The sequence below is a fragment of the Oryctolagus cuniculus genome, chromosome 14, assembly GCF_964237555.1.
Source record: "Oryctolagus cuniculus chromosome 14, mOryCun1.1, whole genome shotgun sequence".
NCBI lineage: Eukaryota > Metazoa > Chordata > Mammalia > Lagomorpha > Leporidae > Oryctolagus > Oryctolagus cuniculus.
This window is the reverse complement of record NC_091445.1, coordinates 75,301,376-75,322,970: the sequence shown is the minus strand read 5'-3', so window position 1 is coordinate 75,322,970 and position 21,595 is coordinate 75,301,376. Positions and strand designations below refer to the sequence as shown.

The window sequence follows — 21,595 nt, the reverse complement described above, 5'->3', positions numbered from 1 at the left end:
TGCATTTCCTCAAATCTCCTTCAGGATATCGGAGGGGTGACCCGGTGGCTCAGCAGCCAAGCAACCACTTGCGATCCCCACATCCCATACTGGAGTGCCTGGTTCAGGTCCCGGCTCCACTTCTGATTCCATTTCCTGCTAACACACACCCTGGGAGGCAGCAGGTGACAGCATATGCTTGGGTCCCTGTCACCTGCCAGAGACACGGATTGGGTTCTAGACTGAAGGCCGCCTGCTTGTGGATCCAATCAAAAAGAGCAAGACCTCTCCCCAGCAAGGAGAAGAAAAACCTCTTCTAACACATTTACCTTCATTCTATTTGTGCAAGTTTCACATTTTACTCACAGAAATAAAAGTCAAAATGACCCAAAAAGTCAAGACGACCCAAGAAAGTGGCAGAACTAAAGGACAAAAAAAATAAATAAATCTCAAAACATGAGACTGAAACTGGAAATTCTGAAATCCGTGGTTAAAAATGGCGACAAGAACAGGAAACTGAAACAAACAAAAAAACAAGATTTGACTAATTTTTCACCTGATTTTGATTGGAGGTACCCCAGGTAACAGGTGACTGGCATCACAGCAGAAAATACTCAGAGCGCCTGGGTCATACAGGCAGAAAGAACGGAAGAGCAGTCCATGGAGTAATAATACATGGCAGGCACTTTGCCTAGATGGTTTCCAACCCTCACTGCAACTTCACAATAGGCAGGGGCTGCCATTTATACAAGGACATCAAGGACGTGACCTTGAAGCCTGCAAGTGAGATGCCCAGGTGGGGTCCAAATGCGCCAATGACTTCAAAGCAAATACTACAAATATTTATAAAAGGAATCAGTGGCTGAACAGGCAAGAGTGGGCCTGGTGAGAGCAGGGTGCTGGAGGCCAGCTGCTGCCTCCTCTCCCAGCCTCCGTGGCCTCCCATACTCCCTTCTACCCCCCATGCACCTGTGCCTGCACCTTCCTTGCAAGGTCCCCAACTTTCATTTGCCCTGAGTCAGAAGACATGGTGAGTATGTAAAACCCCTCTCCAGGCTTCCCGGGAAGCTTCCCCCATCCTCCCTCTCCTCACGGGGCCCCTAAACCTCAGTTCATACAAGAGGAAATATGGGAACATATTTTTCCAATAGAAACATTGCAGGCATTGCTTAGATGTAAAATATTATTATTATTACAACTAGAATTTGGGTTTTCTTACAAATAGCTCTGTCCTCACAGTTGACCTGACAATTCTCAACTGGGAATTCTGTACACATTTCTAGACTTCATATCTTATCATATTTAGAATTTTTAAAGCACAGCAACTAAAGTGCCACTTGGGATGCCCATATCGTTATCAGAGTGCCTGGGCTCAAGTCCCAACTCTGCTTCTGATTCCTGCTTCCTGCTAATGCACACCCTGGGAGGCAGCAGTATTGGCTCAAGTTGTTGGGTCACTGGCACTCACATGAACTCCTGGCTTTGGCCTGGCCCAGCCCCAGCTGTTGCAGGCATTTGTAAAATGAACCAGCGGGTGGAAGATCTGTCTCTGTCTCTCTGCCTTTCAAACAAAATAAATATGCATTTTTTTAAAAAATTAAATTTTAAATATCAAGAGAAAAGCAAGAGCGAGATCCTAGTGAAGACCAGCAGGGGAGGACTGTGAGGCTGCAGAAGAAACTGCTAGGGCAGAGGTAGCTCAGCACAGGCTTGCTGCCTGCAGGATGGCTGAAAAATTAATCTGGAGCTGCTTAAGGAATCACGGCAGAGGCACAACACAGCCAGCTGCAGAGCTGTAACAAAGCACCGCATCTCTGCGAAGCATTCTCTCAGCCCTACTGCATTTTTTACCAAACCCCAGAGGAGTGGAAATAAAGGCTAAAAATGGTGCCCAGAATCCAATGAACAAGACCACACATTTTTATCATGGAATCAATACAAAAAACAGGCAAGGATTTCAAACGCTGTACTTTTTTAAGCAGCTAATTCAGGAGAACCCCGCCTCCCAGCAGGCCCCCAGCCCCTCATAAGCTTCACTGCCACCACATTGCTTTTCAAATGGAAAAGGGAAATAAGAGAATAGGGAGAACAATTAAACAATGAAGTCTGAGGCAAAAGCATCACTGTTAGAATAAACAAAATAGCACATAACACTCAGGTGGGGGCACCAATTTTAACAAATAAATAAATAAAAGGAGCCATCAGAGAATGTGGGGATGTGAGTCTATAGCTATAGAACTTTCTTGGGCTGAGACGGATATGAGTTGTACCTGGAACAACATGGGCATGACATTTTTATTACAGAAAGATGATGCAGGCAAGTATTAAATCCTGAGATTAAATAAGAAGGGGTTGACAACACAGAGCAGAGTGAATATATCCTTAAAAAATAAAACAAAGGGACTGGCGCTGTGACATAGAATAAGCCTCTTCCTGCAGTGTAGGCATCCCATATGGGCAATGGTGCAAGTCTTGGCTGCTCCACTTCTGATCCAGCTCCCAGCTAATGGGCCTAGAAAAGTGACAGAAGATGGCCCAAGTACTTGACCCCTGCATCCACATGGGAAACCCAGAAGCTCTTGGCTTCTGGCTTCAGCTTGGCCAGCTCCAGCCATTGTGGCCATTGGGGGAGTGAATCAGTGGATGGACGCTCTCTCTCTCGCTCTCTCTCACCCCCTCATCCCCCTGGCTCTCCTCTGTAATTCTGACTTTCAAATAAATAAATAAATCTTTAAAAAAATTTCAAGTAGCAACTGTCTGGTTCTGGGGAAAACACTGCTCACAAGCAGCTGACACATGGAGCTGTACTCCTTCCCCAAGTCACACAGCTGAAAATGAACTCCTCAGGTACGTCTAAAGGGCAGAAGTCAGTCTTACTGAAAGTGAGGTCACAGAGTTTAACCACATGGTTCACTGGGTCCCCAGCCAGACAAAAGTCACCCAGGAGGGTGTCCTTAGACACATTTCAGTCGCTTCATCCCCAGGGAACCAGGGCAAAGACACAAAGAGGGACGTGGATGAAGCCCCTGCTCCAAGTCTATTCCACAAAGATGAGGCGCAGGTGAGAACACAATTCACTATCTAGCTAGTTTGATGAATCATGAGGATTTCTCCCCAGCATGTCAAGTTCACTCAGGAACTACTAACGGCTGAGACTGTATCCCTGAAGGAGGAACAGGGCCTCCAGGCTGCCCCATCAGTCCACCCTGCAGGACTCCCTATAGGACAAGCAGAGCTGAGTGGACTCCCACATTTTATTTACTTTTTTAAGCTGAAAGGACCCTAGATGAGATTTTGGTACAATGAATTGCCCAAATGCTAATTCCTGACCCTACCACACCTCCTGGGTGCCAATCTGAATCCTTCCATTGGCATCCTCAGGCAGGAGACCCTCTTCCCACCTCATGGGCAAAAACTGGAAGTCAGTGTATTAAGTCTGGTGATGGGGCTAGCGCTGTGGTACTGCGGGTTAAGCTGACGCCTGCAGTGCCAGCATCCCATATGGGCACTGGTTCGAGTCCCGGCAGTCCCACTTCCAATCCAGCTCCCTGCTAATGTGCTTGGGAAAGCAGTGGAAGATGGCCCAAATGCCTGGGCCATCCCCCGTGGGAGATCCAGAAGAAGCTCCCAGCTTAAGCATGGTCCAGCCCTGGCCATTGCAGCCATTTGGGAAGCGAACCAGTGGATGGACAGAAGATCTCTCTCTCTCTCTCTCTCTCCCCCTTTCTCAGAAGTGAACCTGTGAATAGATCTCTAACTCTGCCTTTCAAATAAATAGAATAAATCCTTTTAAAAATTAAAATCATTAAAAAAAAAAAAAAGACGTGATGAGGACTCAACTCTGTCACTGTCTACCAAAGAGAGGATCCTTTTCTCCATATTTTGAGAAGTAAAAGGAAAACTAAACCAGTATTTTTGCTTTGCTTCAGGACCTGTTCACTATAAAATCTCCGACTGACTGTACACATGCAAAACTCAAAACAGGGCTCGATCCCACACTTCCTGCAGTTGCCCAGGCCCAAAAGAGGCACTCTGCCCCTTTCCCATCCCCAAACCCAGCTCCACATACATCCGAGGTCCTAAATGCACCACCACTTCTCTCCCACCTGTTTTCTTTGTGACTTACAAAGTTTCCAAACATGCTCAGGTTGGACAAAGCAAAGCAATAAACAATCACTGCTCTTGTATTATAAAATACACATGTACTCAATTTTAGAGGGATTACATTACTCATGTTTGCAATGAATACAAAACCAAACCAAACCAAACAAGGTTCACTAATAAAATTACCTTATGAGCTCAGAACCTGAGAGCCCTCATAGCAACGAATCAGCATCCAGGAAGTCAGCACCATGCTCAAAAGCATCCCAGTATTTACAGGGCGTGTCATTAAACCGGAGCCGCATCTTGCTGGCACCCTGTCCTCTCTGACCGGAGGAGAACAGACCCGGCGTCCTCTTTGCCTGGGTGCACCCCGCAGGCTAAGCGCTGGACTCCAGCATGCGCATGCGCACTGCCTTCCTCCGCGGCTCACTTTCCTGGAAACTTCTGACCCAGCGAAATGAGGCAGGGGAAAACCCATTCGTGCTGTTCAGCTCCTTCTACCCGGGCCAACCCAGGCTCCTCTGAAGGAGCTGTCTGGCTGCCTCCCAGGTCCCCCTCTCCCTGCCACCTCCTCGGCCCCGAAGGGCTTCCAGCCACTGCAATTGGTGCACCTTAACTCGGCTAAATCTCCGACTCTCAGCACGTGCTGCCCCCACACCAATTATTCAGAAGGCCCAGCACTAAAGGACAGGCATCCAAGGCCTACATTTTCTCCAGAAAATGCATAATAATAATACTAATTATTGTAATATTATATAATACATATTATTATTATTATTTTGGAATCACGAATGTGCCAAAAACACAGACTAGATGGCCTTTCCCCAGGAAACCAAAGTGGCTGAGTGGGAGACGAACAGGAGCTGGCCAGTCAAGCAGAAGCTGCTCACCACTGGACTCGGCCTGTTTTTCTTCATTCCCTGAGACAAGTAAAATGTAGAAAGAAAATGCTAATCGGAGATCTGGTGCATTTCTTATCTTCCCATCACTGTCCACACCCTCATCCTTCCCCGTTCCTCCCTTCGGCCTCCACCCACTCGCCTACCCTTCCTGTCTCTGCTCCTTTTTAGATTCTTCTAACCGGCAAAGGCCACCATGTGCCAGACACGGCCACCAGACCGCACTCTGCGCTGGGCGGCTCTCAATTCCTCTTTTCACCCTGGAGGATGGGCAGTCACGGCCCCTGTTGTTCGGGGTGCAAAGTGAAGGCTAGAGAAATGAAATCATCTGACTAGCGGTATCCAGCCTTCCCGTGACCCTAGGCCTGCCCATCGCAGGCAGTGCCCTCGTACGCAGCCTGACAGAGGCTGCCCTGCCAGTGCGGGCCTCAAAGCCCCAAGGCTCAGCCTCGGCCCGGAGCGCAGCGCAGCGCAGCCCAGCGCACCAGAGCAGCCGCCCTCGCGGAAGCCTGCAGCACACAGACCACTCCGGCTCTGAGAGGCTTCATTCCCTCCGCAGATCACACCACCCGCATGCAGACTGGAGCAGACTGATACACTCTGAGCAAACACTCATCCTGACCTCAAGGCAGCGAAAGCAACTTTTTGGAGCGCTCAAGGTCCCTAAAGCCAAGAACTATCAAAGCAAATTAACTGAAAACTCGGTCTTGATTCGGGAATGTAACAAGTAACAGAGCACTTCTGAACCATTGTACCAAGGAGGGCAGAGGGTCAAGACAAGGATCATAACTTACAAAAAAGAAAACTAGCTTATTATTTTAAAAAATTCAGGTCTTGTGGTGGGCATTTAGCCTAGCTGGTAAGAGACCCACGTGCCACACTGGAGTGCCTGGGTTGGGTATCTGGCTCCAGCGTCTTGGAGGTAGACCCCGGGAAGCCACCGTGTTGGATCAGACAGTTCGGTTGCTGCACTGGCATGGGAAACCTGGATTGAGTTCCTGTGCCCCTGTGCCGTGGCTTCAGCCCTGGCCCAGTCTTAGTCACTGCAGGAATTGGGGAGTAAACCACTGGACAGGAGTGTGCATGCTTTCTCTGTCATTCAAACAAATTAAATGAGAATTCAGGCCTCTAAGCTTGGTTTGGACCTGAAGTTGTAACTAATTTGTCCGAAGTAAAAGCCTTATTACATCCCAATTAAGTAGCCCTGAGAGCTTCAATCAGCAGTCACTTCATATGTAAGGACAGACTGACATTCAATACGAATGAAAACACTCACTGAGTGCATCTGTCTGAAAACATGCTCGCCAGGCACACATATCCACAGAGTGCACCTTGCCCCAAAAATGAAGAGGGGATTCACATAATGGTGTCTCCTGTGGCTCATTTGGTAAAACAAGCCATGGCTTGGTAGGAAATTTTACATATATGTGTATGTATAAGCGTTCCTGTGTTTCAGCCTACAATGAATATTAACTATGTGATAAAATTACTAGGGTGAGCATTTCAAGAGGCTTCTGTAAGGACAGTGTGTAATTCAGCAGTCTGGTTACAAGGGTGAAAATGTTGATTTGCCTAGCAAATACAGAAGACGACTTTAAAAGCTGAGACTAAGAAAAGAAAAGCACATACTATTACTTTTCTGAAAGACTTTATATCAGCAATGTTAATGAGGTAGAAATAACATACATGATGATGAACACACAATAAAACTTAAAGCACATTACTGATTTTGTAAGATAAAATCCGTAGAACGGTGTGACATTCAGAGAATGCAGCTGATGGCTGAGGACCATGGCGGAGAATGCCTCAGTCCCTGATTCTCTCGTGGCCTGGTGCGTGAGTGTGGATTATCGGTCTGCACACACGAATCAGGACGAGACACTCAGATGTATGCACGCTGCCAACACTTCAGGGCACCTTTGATATACCACAAAGGTCCTAGAGAGAAGAGGGATGGTTGGCAACTTTCTTTAATTAAGGCGAAATGTTGGTTTCTATTTTTCTAGGAAGACGAAGGAGAGAAGTTGAGAGAAATCTAAACTGAAGCTGTTACACAGACATGTCCCTCTATAAGGTCAGCAATAGTCCTGTGGCCCTGAGCCCAGGACCCTCCCAGGATCCTAGGCTGAGGGAAGGCACCTGATAGAGCCATAGGTAATGCATTTCATGCTTTCAAGAATTTTTTCTGGGGCCGGCACTGTGGTGTAGCAGGTAAAGCTGCTGCCTGTAGTGCTGGCATCCCAAATGGATGCTGGTTTGAGTCCCAGCTGCTCCACTTCCGATCCAGCTCTCTGCTATGGCCTGGGAAAGCAGTAGAACATGGCCCAAGTCGTTGGACCCCTGTACCCGCATGGGAGACCCAGAAGAAGTTCCGGGCTTTGGATCAGTGCAGCTCTGGCCATTGCAGCCATCTGGGGGAGTGAACAAGTGGATGGAAGACCTCTCTCACGCGCTCTCTCTCTGCCTCTCTGTAACTCTGCCTTTCAAATAAAATATATAGATCTTAAAAAAAAATTTTTTCCCAAATGTCTGGTTTTTAGGTGAAATATAAGCCCCGCTGGTCCAGACTGCTACATAAGCCATGTTGGGATTAGCTGGGCAGCAGTACTGCTTCATCCGTGGTGCCCACTGTGGCTACCACGAGTGGCCCCTCATAGCACTTGAGGACCACTAAGCTCTGTGGGCATTTCCTACCTTGGCTGCGCTAACCCCAAGAACAGCTCTCAGTCTGTGGTGTTCCCGCTTCCCTGCGTGGCATTCTCTGGCCACATGTGGACTTCCTTGTATGAGATCATAAAAATAACCAACAAAAAAACAAAACACCTGGAAACACAGTCAGTTTTAAAATAGTATGAAATATGAGTCATAAAACATGAAAGCTTAGCAATTACCCATGCCGGCACCTACTGGAATTTAAAGATGGTTTGCGATACACAACAGGTGGCTTTTGTGAAAATCACAAATAACTGAGCACAATAAAGGCCTAGACAACAGGCATTTTCTAAGATTCCCTTCAGCTCCATGCCTTCTCTTTTCCTCTGATCCTACTCTTCCTAGCCTGCCTATTTCTATGATGGGCGTCACTGCTTCCTATCACCTAAGCAATACACTTAAAGGCAACACGCTACTCCTTGGGAGAGCCAGCCCCTCACCACGTCGGGCTCCACCCCATCTAGCAGCAGTCTCAAAAGCACCTGCTAACAGCCTCTTTATCTCTGTACACATCTAACAGGAAGGACTTCCGAGAGCCTGCAAGTATTTAGCCCCCATAAGGTTTAAAAAGATGTAATGAATACAAAACACGCAGCACCATGCCTGCACATAGTGAATCCTCAAAATATATTAGCTATTCTAACATTAAGATACCACTCTTTAGTTCAAAGCCTTTAATAGCTGGTGACTGCCTAGAAAACAAAACGTTTTGATACAGAGAAATCTTCCATCTGCTGTTTCACTCCCTAGATGGCTACCATGGCCGGGGGGTTCACTCCCCAAATGGCCACCATAGCTGGGACTGGGCCAGGCCAAAGCCAGGAGTCAGGAGATTTTTCCAGGTTTCCCATGCCCGTGCAGAGGCCCAAGCACTTGGGTCAACTTCCACTGCTTTCCCAAGCACATTAACAGGGAGCTGGATTGGAAGTGGAACAGCCCAGTCTCAAATGGCTGCCCATATGGGATGTTGGTATTGCAGGTGGAGGCTTTACCCTCTACGCCACAATGCTGGCTCCAAAACTCAATTTTCACCCCTAGCATGCACGCTACTTATAGTCGTGTAAGGGGCACCAGTCCAAGTGACAGCACAAAAGGAGCTACAATTCTGACTCTCCTCCTTAGCTGTGTGATCCTAGAAATCACAACCTTCCCGAGCCTCAGTTTTCAGTCACCAAATGGGGATAACACCTCTTTCTAGGAGTGAAAAATGGTCCTGGGGGCGGGCACTGGAACCCTGCTCGAGAATGCCTGTATCCCATCTCGAGTGCCTGTGTATCGGTGCTGGCTCTTCCTCCAGTCCAGCTGCCTGTTAATGCGTGCCCTGAGAGGCAGCCATGATGGCTCAAGTACACGAGTCCCTTCCACCAGAACAGAGTCCCTGGCTTCCACCTGGCCCAGCCCTGGCCATTGCGGGCATTTGGGGGAGTAGACCAACACACAGGAACTGTCTCTGCCTCTCAATAAAAAGAAATAAAAGTTTAAAAGAGAGAGAAAACACAGAGACAGAACAGCAGGGAGACTGCCAAGAGACAAAGGAAACAGAGGGAGGTGGAGGTTGGTGTGATACACTGACAGACCAAAGAACATCAAGAAATGCCAGCAACCAGCAGCAGCCAGGAGAGGCAAGGGAGTGGTCTCTCTAGAGCCCGTGCAGGGAGACGTTCCTGCTAACACCCACTTGTCACACTTCCAGCTCTCTGAACCTAAAGAGTAAGTTTCTATGGTTCAGAATCACCTGGTCTGCGATCATTTGTCCTATCAGCCCTAGAAAATAATACAACAGCTAATCATGCTTAAAAACACTGGGAACTAACACCATACAGTACTAACACAGGTATGAATCTCACACAAGACGGCTGCGCCACAGAGCACCTGAGCAAGCAGGGGCTGAAAGACATCAGAGTGCCAAGCTGGCAGGAGCGCAAACCTCCCTGGCCCTTGCCCATCCAACAACCACCCTTCCTTCATGCTCAGGCCCAGAATTAGGACATAATGTAGCTGTTCAGCCCAACACTACCTGTCACACAGTAAGTACTCAACCGACAGTAACAATTACTATTCCCCTCACACATCCACTCCCCTAACCTGCCTATTCCCCTATCCTACCTCTCCAGCACAAGGGTCAACACACATTTTAAGGGCCAGATGATAATAATTAAAGTTTTCAAATTTTTTCAAAAAAGATTTATTTGAAAGGCAGAGTTACAGAGAGGGAGGGGAGGGAAAAGGGGGGAGGGAGGACAGAGAGAAAGAGAGATCTTCCATCTACTGCTTCACTCTCCAGATGGCTGCGAAAGCCAGGGATGACCAGGTTGAAGCTAGGAGCCTAGAACCCCATTTGAGTCTCCCACATGGGTGGCAGGGGTCCAGGTAGTTGGGCCATCTTCTGCTCCTGTCCCAGGCACATGAGCAGGGAGCTAGATAGAAAGTAAAGCATCCCTGATTCGAATGAGGGCTCATATGGGATGCCAGCATTGCAGGCAGCCCCAATATTTTAGATTTTTCAGGTCAAAAAGCAAAATCAGGGTCGTTATGCAGGTACTTATATAACCATTAATAATGGAATCATTTAGAGTTAGAATTATAAAAACCATCCTTAGCTCCAGTGTGGCAACGAACAGCCTGGATGGATTTGACGCCCAGGCTGTAGTGTGCAAGCCACCTCCAAGCGCGTTGGTGTTCCGCCATCCCTGGTCTGAAGGTCATTTTACACCCTTCTGTCTCTCTCCCCTACCAGCACAGACACCATCTCTATTTAGGACTTTTCAAGTCTTGCCTGAATCAGCACAAGAGAAAAAAAATCCCCATTTCACTTCACCTGAAGCCACCCTTTACCCCTGCCCCCAGGACCTGTCCATCTGAAGACCTGACCATAACAACAACCTGTGTGATCTTCTGTCACCTCCAACAGTGGCTCTACACCCAGCAGCACAAACAGCACAGCAGGGCGCTTTTTGAAAAACACTAATGTCCAGGCAGCATGACCCTGAGTTCTGATTCAACAGATTCTCGGCGCAGACCGCCTCACAGCCTGTCACCACTCTACCACTGGTTCTGCGACCAGCCAGGACTGAGCCCCTGACCTCTGCAAACACAGTTCCCTTGGCCTGCAATGCCCTGGCTCAGCCAATTTGGCAAACTCCCCTTGTTTGCAAAACCCTCCTTGGGCTGAGACTGGAAGAAGCCACCCTGACCTTCCTTTCCATCCCCATGGTTAATTATGCCCTGTTCCATCCTATCCCCCAATATGGCACATGTCCACGACCGTGTGTGTCACACTGCGTGGTGCCAGCTACTCAATGGTCAGTCACCCTCACTGGCCTGGGCACTGAGTACCAGCTTATCATGTGCTTCTCATACCTTCCTAAAGCATGTCCAAGACCAGGAGGTCAACTTCCATTTATGTTCCTCCCAAAACCCAATGTGACCACCTATCCATCTATCCAAGGGCAACACCAGATGCCCTCCCCCCAGGCCTCCAACACACAACTCTCTCCATCCTCCACACTCCTGTGCACCCTTACGGAACTGTGCCTTCTGAGGGCAGGTGCCCGCTGCCCTATACGTAAGCGCAGAGCCCCCTGTATCCAAGTCAAACCAGGTGAATGCACTCTCTCTGGATTTCATGCTCTGAATTAAGCAAAAGGAACCCCAGCAACAGTACAAACGCTTACCAAAAGTGGGGGAAAAAGTGTGTGCACGGATACAAGTTTCGACACCAAGAACCAATACAAGGTGAAATCACACAGTGGATATTACTGCTCTCACACATAAAGCATTTTCAGAGTCCTTCCCCCATTGAATCTCAGAATGTCATTTCATAGACACTTAACTTTTACTTGTTAATTACTGATTTCATCCATAAGATATATCCAGATCCTATCTTTATTTGCTGTTCTCTTTTAAACTCTGCTATCATCCAGACAGGAAAACAGTAACATTCTAGAAACCACAGAAGTACTTCAAAATCAACCAAGAAGGTGGTTATTCAGCATCTACTTCATTAATTAAACAAGCATCCATCAAGTATTTGCTATTCATGTACAGAACAGTGCAACTATATCATTTTGGGACACAAAACAGGACCCACACAAACCGACACCAAGTATTGCATGAGACAATTACCCAGAAAATGGCGAAGCTCCAAGTGGCTCACACAAAGGAAGAGTTCCAATCCTGGGCTTGTGTGTGCTCATGTAGGGTTGGGAGTGTACGGCAAAATGCAGGAGCCATCCTACTTACAATAAAAGGATTAGACTCGAGTCCTGACTGCCCATCCCACACCTCTGTCCCTGTTACAACCATACTTATTATTGGTCAGGCCAAAGGCTGCGGCATCACCCTGGATGACTCCTCTTTCTCTCACACACCGCACCTGCTCCTTCGGGAAAACCTGCTAATTCTGTATTACCATACCTCCAGAGTGGGCCACTCCCTTCCATCTCCTTTGTGTCCATCCTGATCCATGCCACTATCATCAGCTCTCACCTGGATTCCTGGAGTTGTCTCCTACTGGTTCCCTGCTCCAGCTTCCACCCCATTCTGTTGTCAACACGACTAAGCTAAGGCCATTAGAAAGTCCAGCTGGATTTGGTCCCTTGGCTCAAAGCCCAGCAGTGACTTCCCTCTCATTTGAGCTTTTATTGCAAGTCCTGCCAGAGACCTGCAAGACCTTACAAATCCAACCTTCCCGGACCTCCTCTTCTCCAACCACCTGGCCTCCTTGCTGTGGCTCAAAGCTGCCACCCCAGGGCCTTTGCTCCAGCAGGACCCTCTGCCTCAAAGGATCTCCATCCACCACACACACACACACACACACACACACACCACCCCCTGCTTGGCCAACTCCTCATTTCCTACAGGTCAGACCTTCTCCATGAAACCCACTTGGCTCACACTGTTCCAAATGTCATCCTGCCTCCCATGCCCTCCTTCCCTGCTCCACTTCCATTGTTTTTCTGGACATGCATCATCCTCCTATACTCGATGTAACTGAACTGCTGTTTGGTTTCCGCTGGGTGCTTCCACCCTGCTAGAAGGTAAGCTCCAGAGGGTAGTGATCTTTGCTGTGGCCTCTGGTGCCAACCATGGCGTCTATAATAGTGCCTGCACTCTGATGGCTTGGAAACAAAGCTTATCCCTTAGGGAGTCCTAGGAATGAGTTCAAATGGCTTTAGCTTCCCTCTTTCACTACTGTCTCCCTCTGAATAACACACAAGATTTCTTCAGCAGAAAAGTCAAATCGCAGAGAGAGAGCAAAAGTTCTAAGAAAAGGAGCAGAAACCACAGGCAGGCTACAGCTCCTTCCTACTGAAGAGTAACCAAGCTGTATAGATACACATGAGCAACATCAGATCGCTGTTACTTTGGGAAAGGAGATAGGATTTAGAGCTCAAAATGAGGTCTGATCAGCTGGTAGGAAAAGTAAACAACATCTGTACTTTTATTTTTCTCTTTAAAGATGTTTATGTTATTTGAAAGGTGGAGTTGGCGGGGAAGGGAGAGACAGATCTTCCATCTATTGGTTCACTCCCCAAATGGCTGCAACAGCTGGAGCTGGGCCAGTTCAAAGTCAGGAGCCAGGAGCTTCTTCCAAGTCTCCCACGTGGGTGCAGGGGCCCAAGCATTTGGGCCATCCTCTGCTGCTTTCCCACCAGGCACATGAGCAGGCAGCCAGATCGGAAGTGGAGCAGCCAGTGCAACCAGTGCCTATATGGGATGCCAACATTGCAAGCAGTGCCAACCTCAATCATCTGTATTAATAACATCCCTCGCTCAGGTCAGGGAGAGGCTGTTCAGCTGCCCCACCACACTGCAGCTACAGAACACCTGGGGACCCTCACCAAGGGGCAGGAGGCCAGGTGTTAATCACCAGCGCACTCAACACACCTGGCAGGGTAAGCGCCAGGTGCATGTTTGCTGATCTGAACTAAACAGTCACAACTGCTCTCTCACATCAGGTGATAAAGGATTTTCAGGCTCCCAGCTTACAGACACACATAAGCAGACAAAACACCATTGAAAGCAGCCTGAGACCATGTATAAATGTTTACTGCATACTTAAGAGTATTTTATTTCCAATGTGGAAATGATGCTATTAAAAAGTAAAAAAAAAAAAAAAAAAAAAAAAAAAAGAACCAAGAAAATGGTACTCAGGAAACCATGAACTTCATATTTATAGATGAAGAAGCTGGGGCTCAGAAATGCGGGAATGATTTGTGCTGGGACCCAACTGATTAGGAGGTGGGGCGAGACCGGCAGCAGATAATTTACGTAAACTCTTTAATGTGAACAACAAACTGGACTCCAATAAAGTGCAATCTGTCCCTCTGTTAACCATTGCTTCCGTGTGCCCTACAGGGCAAGTGACTAAAACACAGCATTTAATTGCTATGCTGATGCCTCCCTGGGACTCTGGTATTTCTGCCTGCAATTCTGGTGGTAATAGGTTGTGGGAAGGGATGAAAAGACTAGTGGAACTGTGCCTGAAAGGACAGTACCTCTCCTTTCCAAAGCACTTTTCAAAATTAAACATTTAGAGAGAAGCTTCTATGAACCAGGACATCTGATCCTCACAACGACCGTGGAAGGAAGTGCTTGCCCTTCACCAACAACAGAACTATGGCTCAGAGGTAAAAATTCCTGTCCCAAGCTTCCCAACACCCTTGCCCTGGCCCACCAGACCCCACGCTGCTGGAGACAGGCTGCCCTGACGCATGACCTCTTGGCCTGGCTAAGTCAGCTCCCTCACAGCCTGGGCCTGTCCTGTCTCTGCGCACGTGGGCGCTCTCTCCAGCAGTGGGCTGGCCGCACACTCTCAGCAGCCTGGCACAGTGAACTGCCCCAGCTGGTTGACCTGTGTCTATCACCAATCCTAGAACTGAGGATCCAGCAGAGTCCCCTCCATCCATCCCACAGGCACAGGCGGTGGAGGCAGACTCCAGACTGGGCTGTCTCCTGCATTTAACTGCATCAAGCAGAGTTAAGGCAGCAGTGTAGTTTGTGATCATTTAGTCAATGACAGCAGGGAGTTTTCTCAATAGATGGCATATTCAAGCTAACTTGATATTAGACTTTGATTTAAAAACAGGAACAATGCCACAACTGATTTTCATTCAACCCGAATTAAAAACAGTTTAAGGGAGGTGGCACATCTGTGAGCGAGCCACAGAACTTCTCAGGTGTTGGGACTTCTGCCACCACACTTGGAAGCCTTAAGATGACCAGACCAGATGATGTATCCAGGCAAAGAGCAAAGGCCAAGGGCACCACGGGCTCCAGGAGCTCCTGGGAGGACTGGGGTGGGAGCGCCGTCCTCAGCGTCCTTTTAGTTCTGCTGTGTAACTGGGCTTCCCGGTGAGTCTCCACTCAAAACACACTGAGACGCCATGGGCCGGGTGCAGAGAGCAGCGCCCCACCTGGCTTCATGACCACGGCTGCCCTTGGCTGGTAACACTGACATTTTAACCCAGGAACTGACTCATCTGTTTCCAGAGTTCTAAGGGTTGCCTCATTTTCACCAAGAAAATACAAACTGGGCCAAAGGTTAAGGCTAGAATTGAAGTCTCTTTACCAAAACAGCTGGGCGTGGAAGGGGCCAGGAGAACGAACGGGGCTCAAGATGAGCTAAAACAAAAGGGAGGAATTTTAGCCCAGAGGTTTTGAAATAAAGATGAGTTTGTAAAGAGCCCAACTTCTTAGATCTTTTCACCCTTATTCCTGGCACCGCCCTCTCAGGGCTATTTTTAGCCCCAGGAGAATGGGGCAGAGATAGGGAAGGTCTCCTTGCAGCCCTCTTACCTTGCCCTGCAGGGAACTCTAGGGCGCACAATGGTAAAATTCTACCTAGCAAGATGGGGAGCCCTGCCACTTTGCTGCTGAAAAGAGGGTTCCTCGGGAACACCTGGAGAGCAGCACAGCAGACTGCATATTCCATTTAGAACAAAGAAAACTGGACTGCCTATCTATTTACCTTGGTCCCCTTCACAGGGCTCAAACTAGATTTTACCAACAAAGCGATCTAACTCGGCTTTATACCTTTACTTTGGAGTAAAGACATTTCACTTTATGAGACTCCCTCTGGCCATCTCGTCCCTGTTCATGAAACCCTTGCTTCTCATAAACTAACTCTGTACAGTATTTCCCTCTCACAACAGGTCACCAGGTGTCGATGTAAACCTTTTAAATCATGGCAACTTGCCTGATCAGGGTTAGCTTTAGTCAGTCTTGCAGGTTAATGATATCTTTGGAAACAAGGCTGAATATGCCAAGAACCTGATGATGAACTACATGCTCTGTGTGCCTCTCCGAACCTACCACCAACAGCACTTCCAGGGCGTGCTACAGGCAGGCATAGCACAGAGGCAGAAGATGCTACCATTTCGAGAAAACAGTCAAGACCCCAGGACGACATGGCGTTGACAGCCCTGGGAATGCTACCTAAGGGATCAATAAGCTGCCTAGGAACAAAGAATTTAAGGGACTCCTGTGTTCCGTCAAAGCAGAAAACCAAAACAAGCTCTGATTCCTACAGAATGCACTGTAGACTACTTGGAACTGCCTTCTCCCGCCACTGGACTCCGTAACGGAAGTGGGGTTGTTGGTCTAAGACCTCATCCGTTGACGAGCCACAATTCGCTTTGCGCAGAAGCAGACACATGGCTTTCTTCACTCCTGTAGAAAGCACTCACACCAAAACCATTACGAGTTGAATACGGTTAGGAAAATGCTGACCTACCACATGCATGGTGTCTTGGTTTTCGGTCCTCACCCTGCACCAAGCTGGGTTCTTACCAGGAGGGCCTCAGGCATGCATGCACACCCAGGGGCCCAGTGGTTCCTGAATGGGACAAGAACATAGGCTGCAGGCAGGGGGTGTACACACAGCACCCAAAGGTCACCCACAGCCTGAGTGCCTGACAGGACCTGCCTCCCCGCCCAGTTTTCATTAAAAAGAAAACTACAGGAAAGGTCATTAAAAGATAACCAATTGGCTGGAGGAGAGACTTACTACAGAGTTAATTGTTAAACCAGAGCCAGTCTTTCTATCACAGATCCCCGTAGGATGGAAGAGCCAGGCTGCTGTCCAAAACGTGTCCCACCAGCTGTCAAGCACGGGAAATGGGGCTATGGTGACTGAAAAACTGCTTTTTCCCTTCTACTTGATTTTAACATTGAACAGCCACACATGGATCACAGACACAGCATCTTCCAGGTAAGAACAATGCTCGGAGGAGCTTAACGGTGCTTCCTTTCCCCTAGGAATTTAACAACAGGTCTCATAAACGCTCCTCCTTAACTGCTTTAGTAATTAAAAGGCACCTTTGAATCACAGCCTACCTCTTTTCAATGTGGACCTCCTTACAGGTGATTACAAACGTAAAATGTGGAAGTAGTAAAACTATTTTTCTCTCACTTTGAACAAGTAAAATTCTGGAGATAAAATACTTTTCTGATGTTTTAGAATTTCTTCCAAAGTTGAAATATAAACTGTAAGCCAAGTGCTTAGAACAGAAACTATGCTGCTAAAGGTTTCTGACCTGTCCTGCTTGGTGCTCCCTTTTCACAAGCCATAGTGACACCTTTGACATGATTATGCCTTGAGATCCAGTAAGCAAAATCCCTGAGTGCCCAGACTAAAGACCCATTCCTCGGCAACTGCGCAGTGATGGGGGCAAGAGCTGAGCTGCTCACCACACGCTCAGGAAGCTTTAGCCTGGCTTCAGATACTCGCCGCCGCCACCAGCCTCCCCATAAACACTGGGTGTAAGCAAATGCTTTCAGCCTTATGTATTGCACACTATAGCTTTAAATGGCAGCACGGGCTAAGGACACGTCATCTGGGGACACTGGCTCCCTGGACATCACACACCCAGGCGACGACAGAAACAAACGACACTGAGTATCCACTGGTGCTCTTTCCGAGGTTCCCAGGGACTGTGTTTGGTACCCTTGAACCTGTCTAAATCACATAACAGGAGACTGCTTTAAGGATGGAGGGTTTTCAAATCCCGAGGAGTAAGAGACAATTCTAGTTCTGGGATTAAAAACTAAAAAACCAAACAGATGGTTTAACAGTAAACAGCAGGGTACTTGACAAAAGCTGTGTGATGCCAACCTGGTGCAGGAATCCCTACCTCCAGCTGCAGATCTCTTGCTTCTGCCCAGCTTCAACTATTTGCATAAAGTCACAGGAATGTGTAAGAAGTGGGCCAGCGAGAGCCCAGCATAATGTAATACAATGGAACTTAAGTGTTAAGATTCTGCATTAAATAGCTCAAAAAGTCAGTTCCACCAGCATCAGCCAAAAAGCCAAGGATTCACAACAATTTATGCAAAAAAAAAAAAAAAAGGGAAAAGAAACACCCAGATGCAGGTTCAATAAATGCCAACAGCAAAAAGTTAATTCAAAAAGCTAATTGTTCAAACAGCTAATTCAATTTTGGACTGCATTAACCAATTACAAACTGCATGAAATTTCTATTGGCTACTAAAATTGCTAAGGCAGATACCCAGCTTGTTGTATTTTAGCAGCAACCACAGACTTAGGGCAAAGCATCTGAATTCCCCTGCCCCCTCCCACAGTGACAGTCAGAGGGCCGGTCGCAGACTTGGAACCGGAGGAGAGGAGAAACAGAGGAAGGAAGCAGAAGCAAGACTGTTTCCAGAAGTCTGACGGCCTCACATGCGGAGGAACACACAGAAAAGACACGTGCGAGGGTCAGGGCTGCTCACCAAGCACCCGGCCCACCTGGAAGGGCGCCTCAGCACCAAAGGGCAGACCTGTGTGGCCCGGCTTCCCGTGCAAGCCGGGCTAGACGGCTGCCTCTTCCCACCCTCCCCAGGCCTCTCAAACTCCAGCAGCTCCCCATCCCCTCTCAATCAAGCCATCAAGTCAGAGTGCAGTCAGGACAGGCATTACGGCTATCATTTACTCTATTAAAAATAATAATAATCTGCAAATGCCGGCGCTTATTTAACTAAAGTGGGGCACGCTGACAACTAACAGTAACGAGACAAACCCTGGGATGCCAGCAGCACTGCTCGCTCCCAGACACAATACTCCATGTGTTCTCCGTAGAATGCCCACGCTATTTTCATCGTGTTCTTAATTTCAGCTGGCTAACAGACTGCCGACTCAAAGCGACCAAGCTTCTCCTGAAATCAGCGTGAGCCCCTTATTCCTTCGACCAGGTTTGCAAACAAGAAGTCTACACAAGAAGTCCCGTAAGCTGTCCCAGAGCAGAGAGGCCATCCCAGTTCCTCTGGGGCAGCAGGCCCTGCCTGAGCTGGGTGCAGGGGGAGAGTCCGATTTACTTACCTCGCAGGCACCCTTTCTTCCCACTCCTCCCTGGCCCTCTGATACCCACAGCTGAGTGACACCGCGGGGTTCAAACGCATGCCTAACAAGGCCTGGGTTTCCTGTTCCTTCTACCCTAGCCTCAAGACTGCAGCTCCTTATCCAAGGATCCGAACTCTACAATGACAGCACTGTCGTAAAAACACTAGGACTCTCCTGGGGCAAGTGCCCGCTCCCGGCCTGGAGGATGCCGGAAGGAAACAGCTACCTGTCGCACACTCCAGGGAAAAGTCCCTAGCCATCCTCGTCCCTGCTCCGCCCCCCCTCCCACACCTGCACAATGGGCCTGAAACCCACCTTGGTGCCCTGTCCACGTCACCCCTCGCGGCCTGAACCCCCGCACTCCGCGTCATCCGCTCTCCAGGCGCCAGCCTTTACCTTTCTGAACGTGGATGATGTCCGGGAAGTTGGCCAGGTGCCCCTGATAGAGCGCTAACAGGTCCATGACGGGGTCCAGGTCCTGCCTGGGCTGCTCGGCGAAGAGTTCGCCGATGGCGTCGTAGGCATCTCCGGTGAAGGCGATGGCCTGGTTGAGGCCCGCCGAGAAGGCCTGCTGGTCCAGCTCGAAGGCCTGGCTGAGGCCGCGGAAGGACTGGCCCACCTTCTGGTACTCCTTCTTGAAGCCCGTCACCTGCTTGCGCGCGAACTCGTTGGCCGTGTGGTTGAGCTGCAGCGCGCTGTCGTCCATCTTCTTGGTGAAGCACTTGAAGCCGTCGATCTTGCTCTCCACCTCCTGCAGGTCCAGCGCGGCGGCGGGCGGCGTGCTCAGCGTCAGGAAGAAGTTGGCGCCCACCATCTCGTCCTTCTCCGCCTTCCGCTTGCCCTGCTTCCAGGCCTTCTCGTCCGTGCTGCTCGGGCACGTCAGGAAGTGCTGGAAGACGTCGCACTGCGCCAGCACCGGGTGGCTGGCCATGTGGTTCATCCACCAGATCAGGCCCTTCCTGCGCTTGGAGATGAAGTCCTCCTCGAAGCGGCCCGTGGCCTGCTTCTCGGGCAGGTGCGGCACCGAGATGACCGGGAACTTCTCGGCCAGGCGAGCATACAGCCAGTCGAAGTGCTTGTAGCGCCGGTGCACCGGCACCTGCGTGTGCGTGGGCACCAGCTTGTAGGAGATGTAGCTCTTCATGCCCTTGAACTTGGTCTGCTTGGTGGGGTCGTCGATGGTACACTGGAACGGGTAGGGGTTCTCCTGCCACTCGGGGCCGTAGGGCCCCAGCACCACGCACAGCTTGTCGCCGTCTTTCACGAAGCCCGACGCCTCACCCAGCACGAAGGCCTCCCCGCCCGACTTGACGAAGGTGGAGAAGCGGTTGAGGTTGCGGCTCACCGTGGCCGAGCTCTTGGCCCCGGACGCGTGGTGCTGGGCGGGCGCCGGGCCCCCGCGCGCGCCCAGCGAGAGGTCGGAGCGCGTGGACAGGCGGTAGCGGCCCGCCGCGCCGCCGCCCGCCGACGACGAGCCGTCGAGGTCCGGGTAGGCGCCGCTGCCCAGCGCGCCCGGCTCGTCGGCCACCGTGGAGCTGTCGTCCCACTCGTCGTCCCAGTCGTCGTCGCTGCCCTGGCTGGCCTGGTAGCCGCCGCCGTACAGCGGCTGCTGGGGCGACGGCTGCAGGGCGCCCCCGCCGTACGGGAAGCCCGCGCCCGGCGGCTGGAAGGTGCTCGGCGGCGGCGCCTGCTGCGGCTGCAGCAGCGGCTGGAAGGCGTCGGCCGGCGGCTTGAAGGAGGCGGGCGGCGCGGCGGGCAGGGGCTCGAAGCCGCCCGGCGGGACGTTGGCGTAGCGGGCCGGGGCGCCCGGGCCGCCGTCGCCCGCCGGGCCGGGCTCGGGGGCGCGGATCACCTGCACGTATGAGGCCGGGAAGAGACCCCGGTCGCCGCGGCTGTTGACCCCCTCGAGCCAGCCCTCGATGTCCTGTTCGCTGCACAGGCTCAGCACCTCGTGCTCCCTCAGCGAGATCTCGCCCGGGTTCTCCGACCGAAAGTCATACAGCGCCCGGGCGCGCAGCGCCATGGTCCCGGCGCCCCGGGCGGGCGGTCGCGAGACCGGCGCCCTCTCGCCCTGGCCCGTCCGACGGGGCCCCGCGGTGCCGCCCGCGCCCGCGCCCTAGCCCCCTCGCGCGCGGACTGGAGCTCGGAAGGCAGCGCGCACCCCGCCGCCACGGCCAGCCGGTCGCGCCCTCCGCGCCGCTCGCAGTCCCGACTGCCGCTCTGGGCCGCCGCCGGCCGGGGGCGGGGCCCGCGGCCTCCCACGTCCCCAGCTGCGCTAATCCACGGCCGAGAGCCGCGTGCCAGGCGAGAGCAAGCGATGGCCGAGCCGCCGCGCGCTCCTTCCGGGTCCCAGATCCGCGGCGGCCACTACCCCCTGGTGGCTGCTGCTGCGAAGTGGCGCGCCGGGGTGGCAGCCCCGCCTCAGGAGGAGGTTTCTAATTGGGGTGAATTAGCGGAGACTTTTTTTTTTTTTAAAGGCTTTTAAGCTAAAAACGTTTCCTAGAAAGTACGCTTCATAAACCTTCCCTCTGTGAGCACTGAGGGAATGCTGCTGGAACAG

At 50.5% G+C, this 21,595-nt stretch overlaps 1 protein-coding gene across 8 annotated transcripts in view; it reads right to left on the bottom strand.

Annotated features, from left to right (window-relative positions):
- SNX18 (sorting nexin 18) overlaps positions 1-21,273 on the bottom strand; it is a 303,319-nt gene extending 282,046 nt beyond the window's left edge. For 6 of the 8 annotated variants that reach the window (XR_011382044.1, XR_011382047.1, XR_011382043.1 and 3 more), the window contains exon 1: positions 19,432-21,260. Coding sequence is in view for 2 of the 8 variants with exons in the window: in XM_070056707.1 (XP_069912808.1) it covers positions 19,432-21,058 (1,627 nt within the window). In the remaining 6 variants the exon portion in view is untranslated. Of the gene's footprint in view, positions 1-19,350 lie in introns of all 8 variants that reach the window. The other 2 variants (XR_011382048.1, XM_008262203.4) reach the window with 2 other exon arrangements.
- Positions 21,274-21,595: the final 322 nt, after the last annotated feature.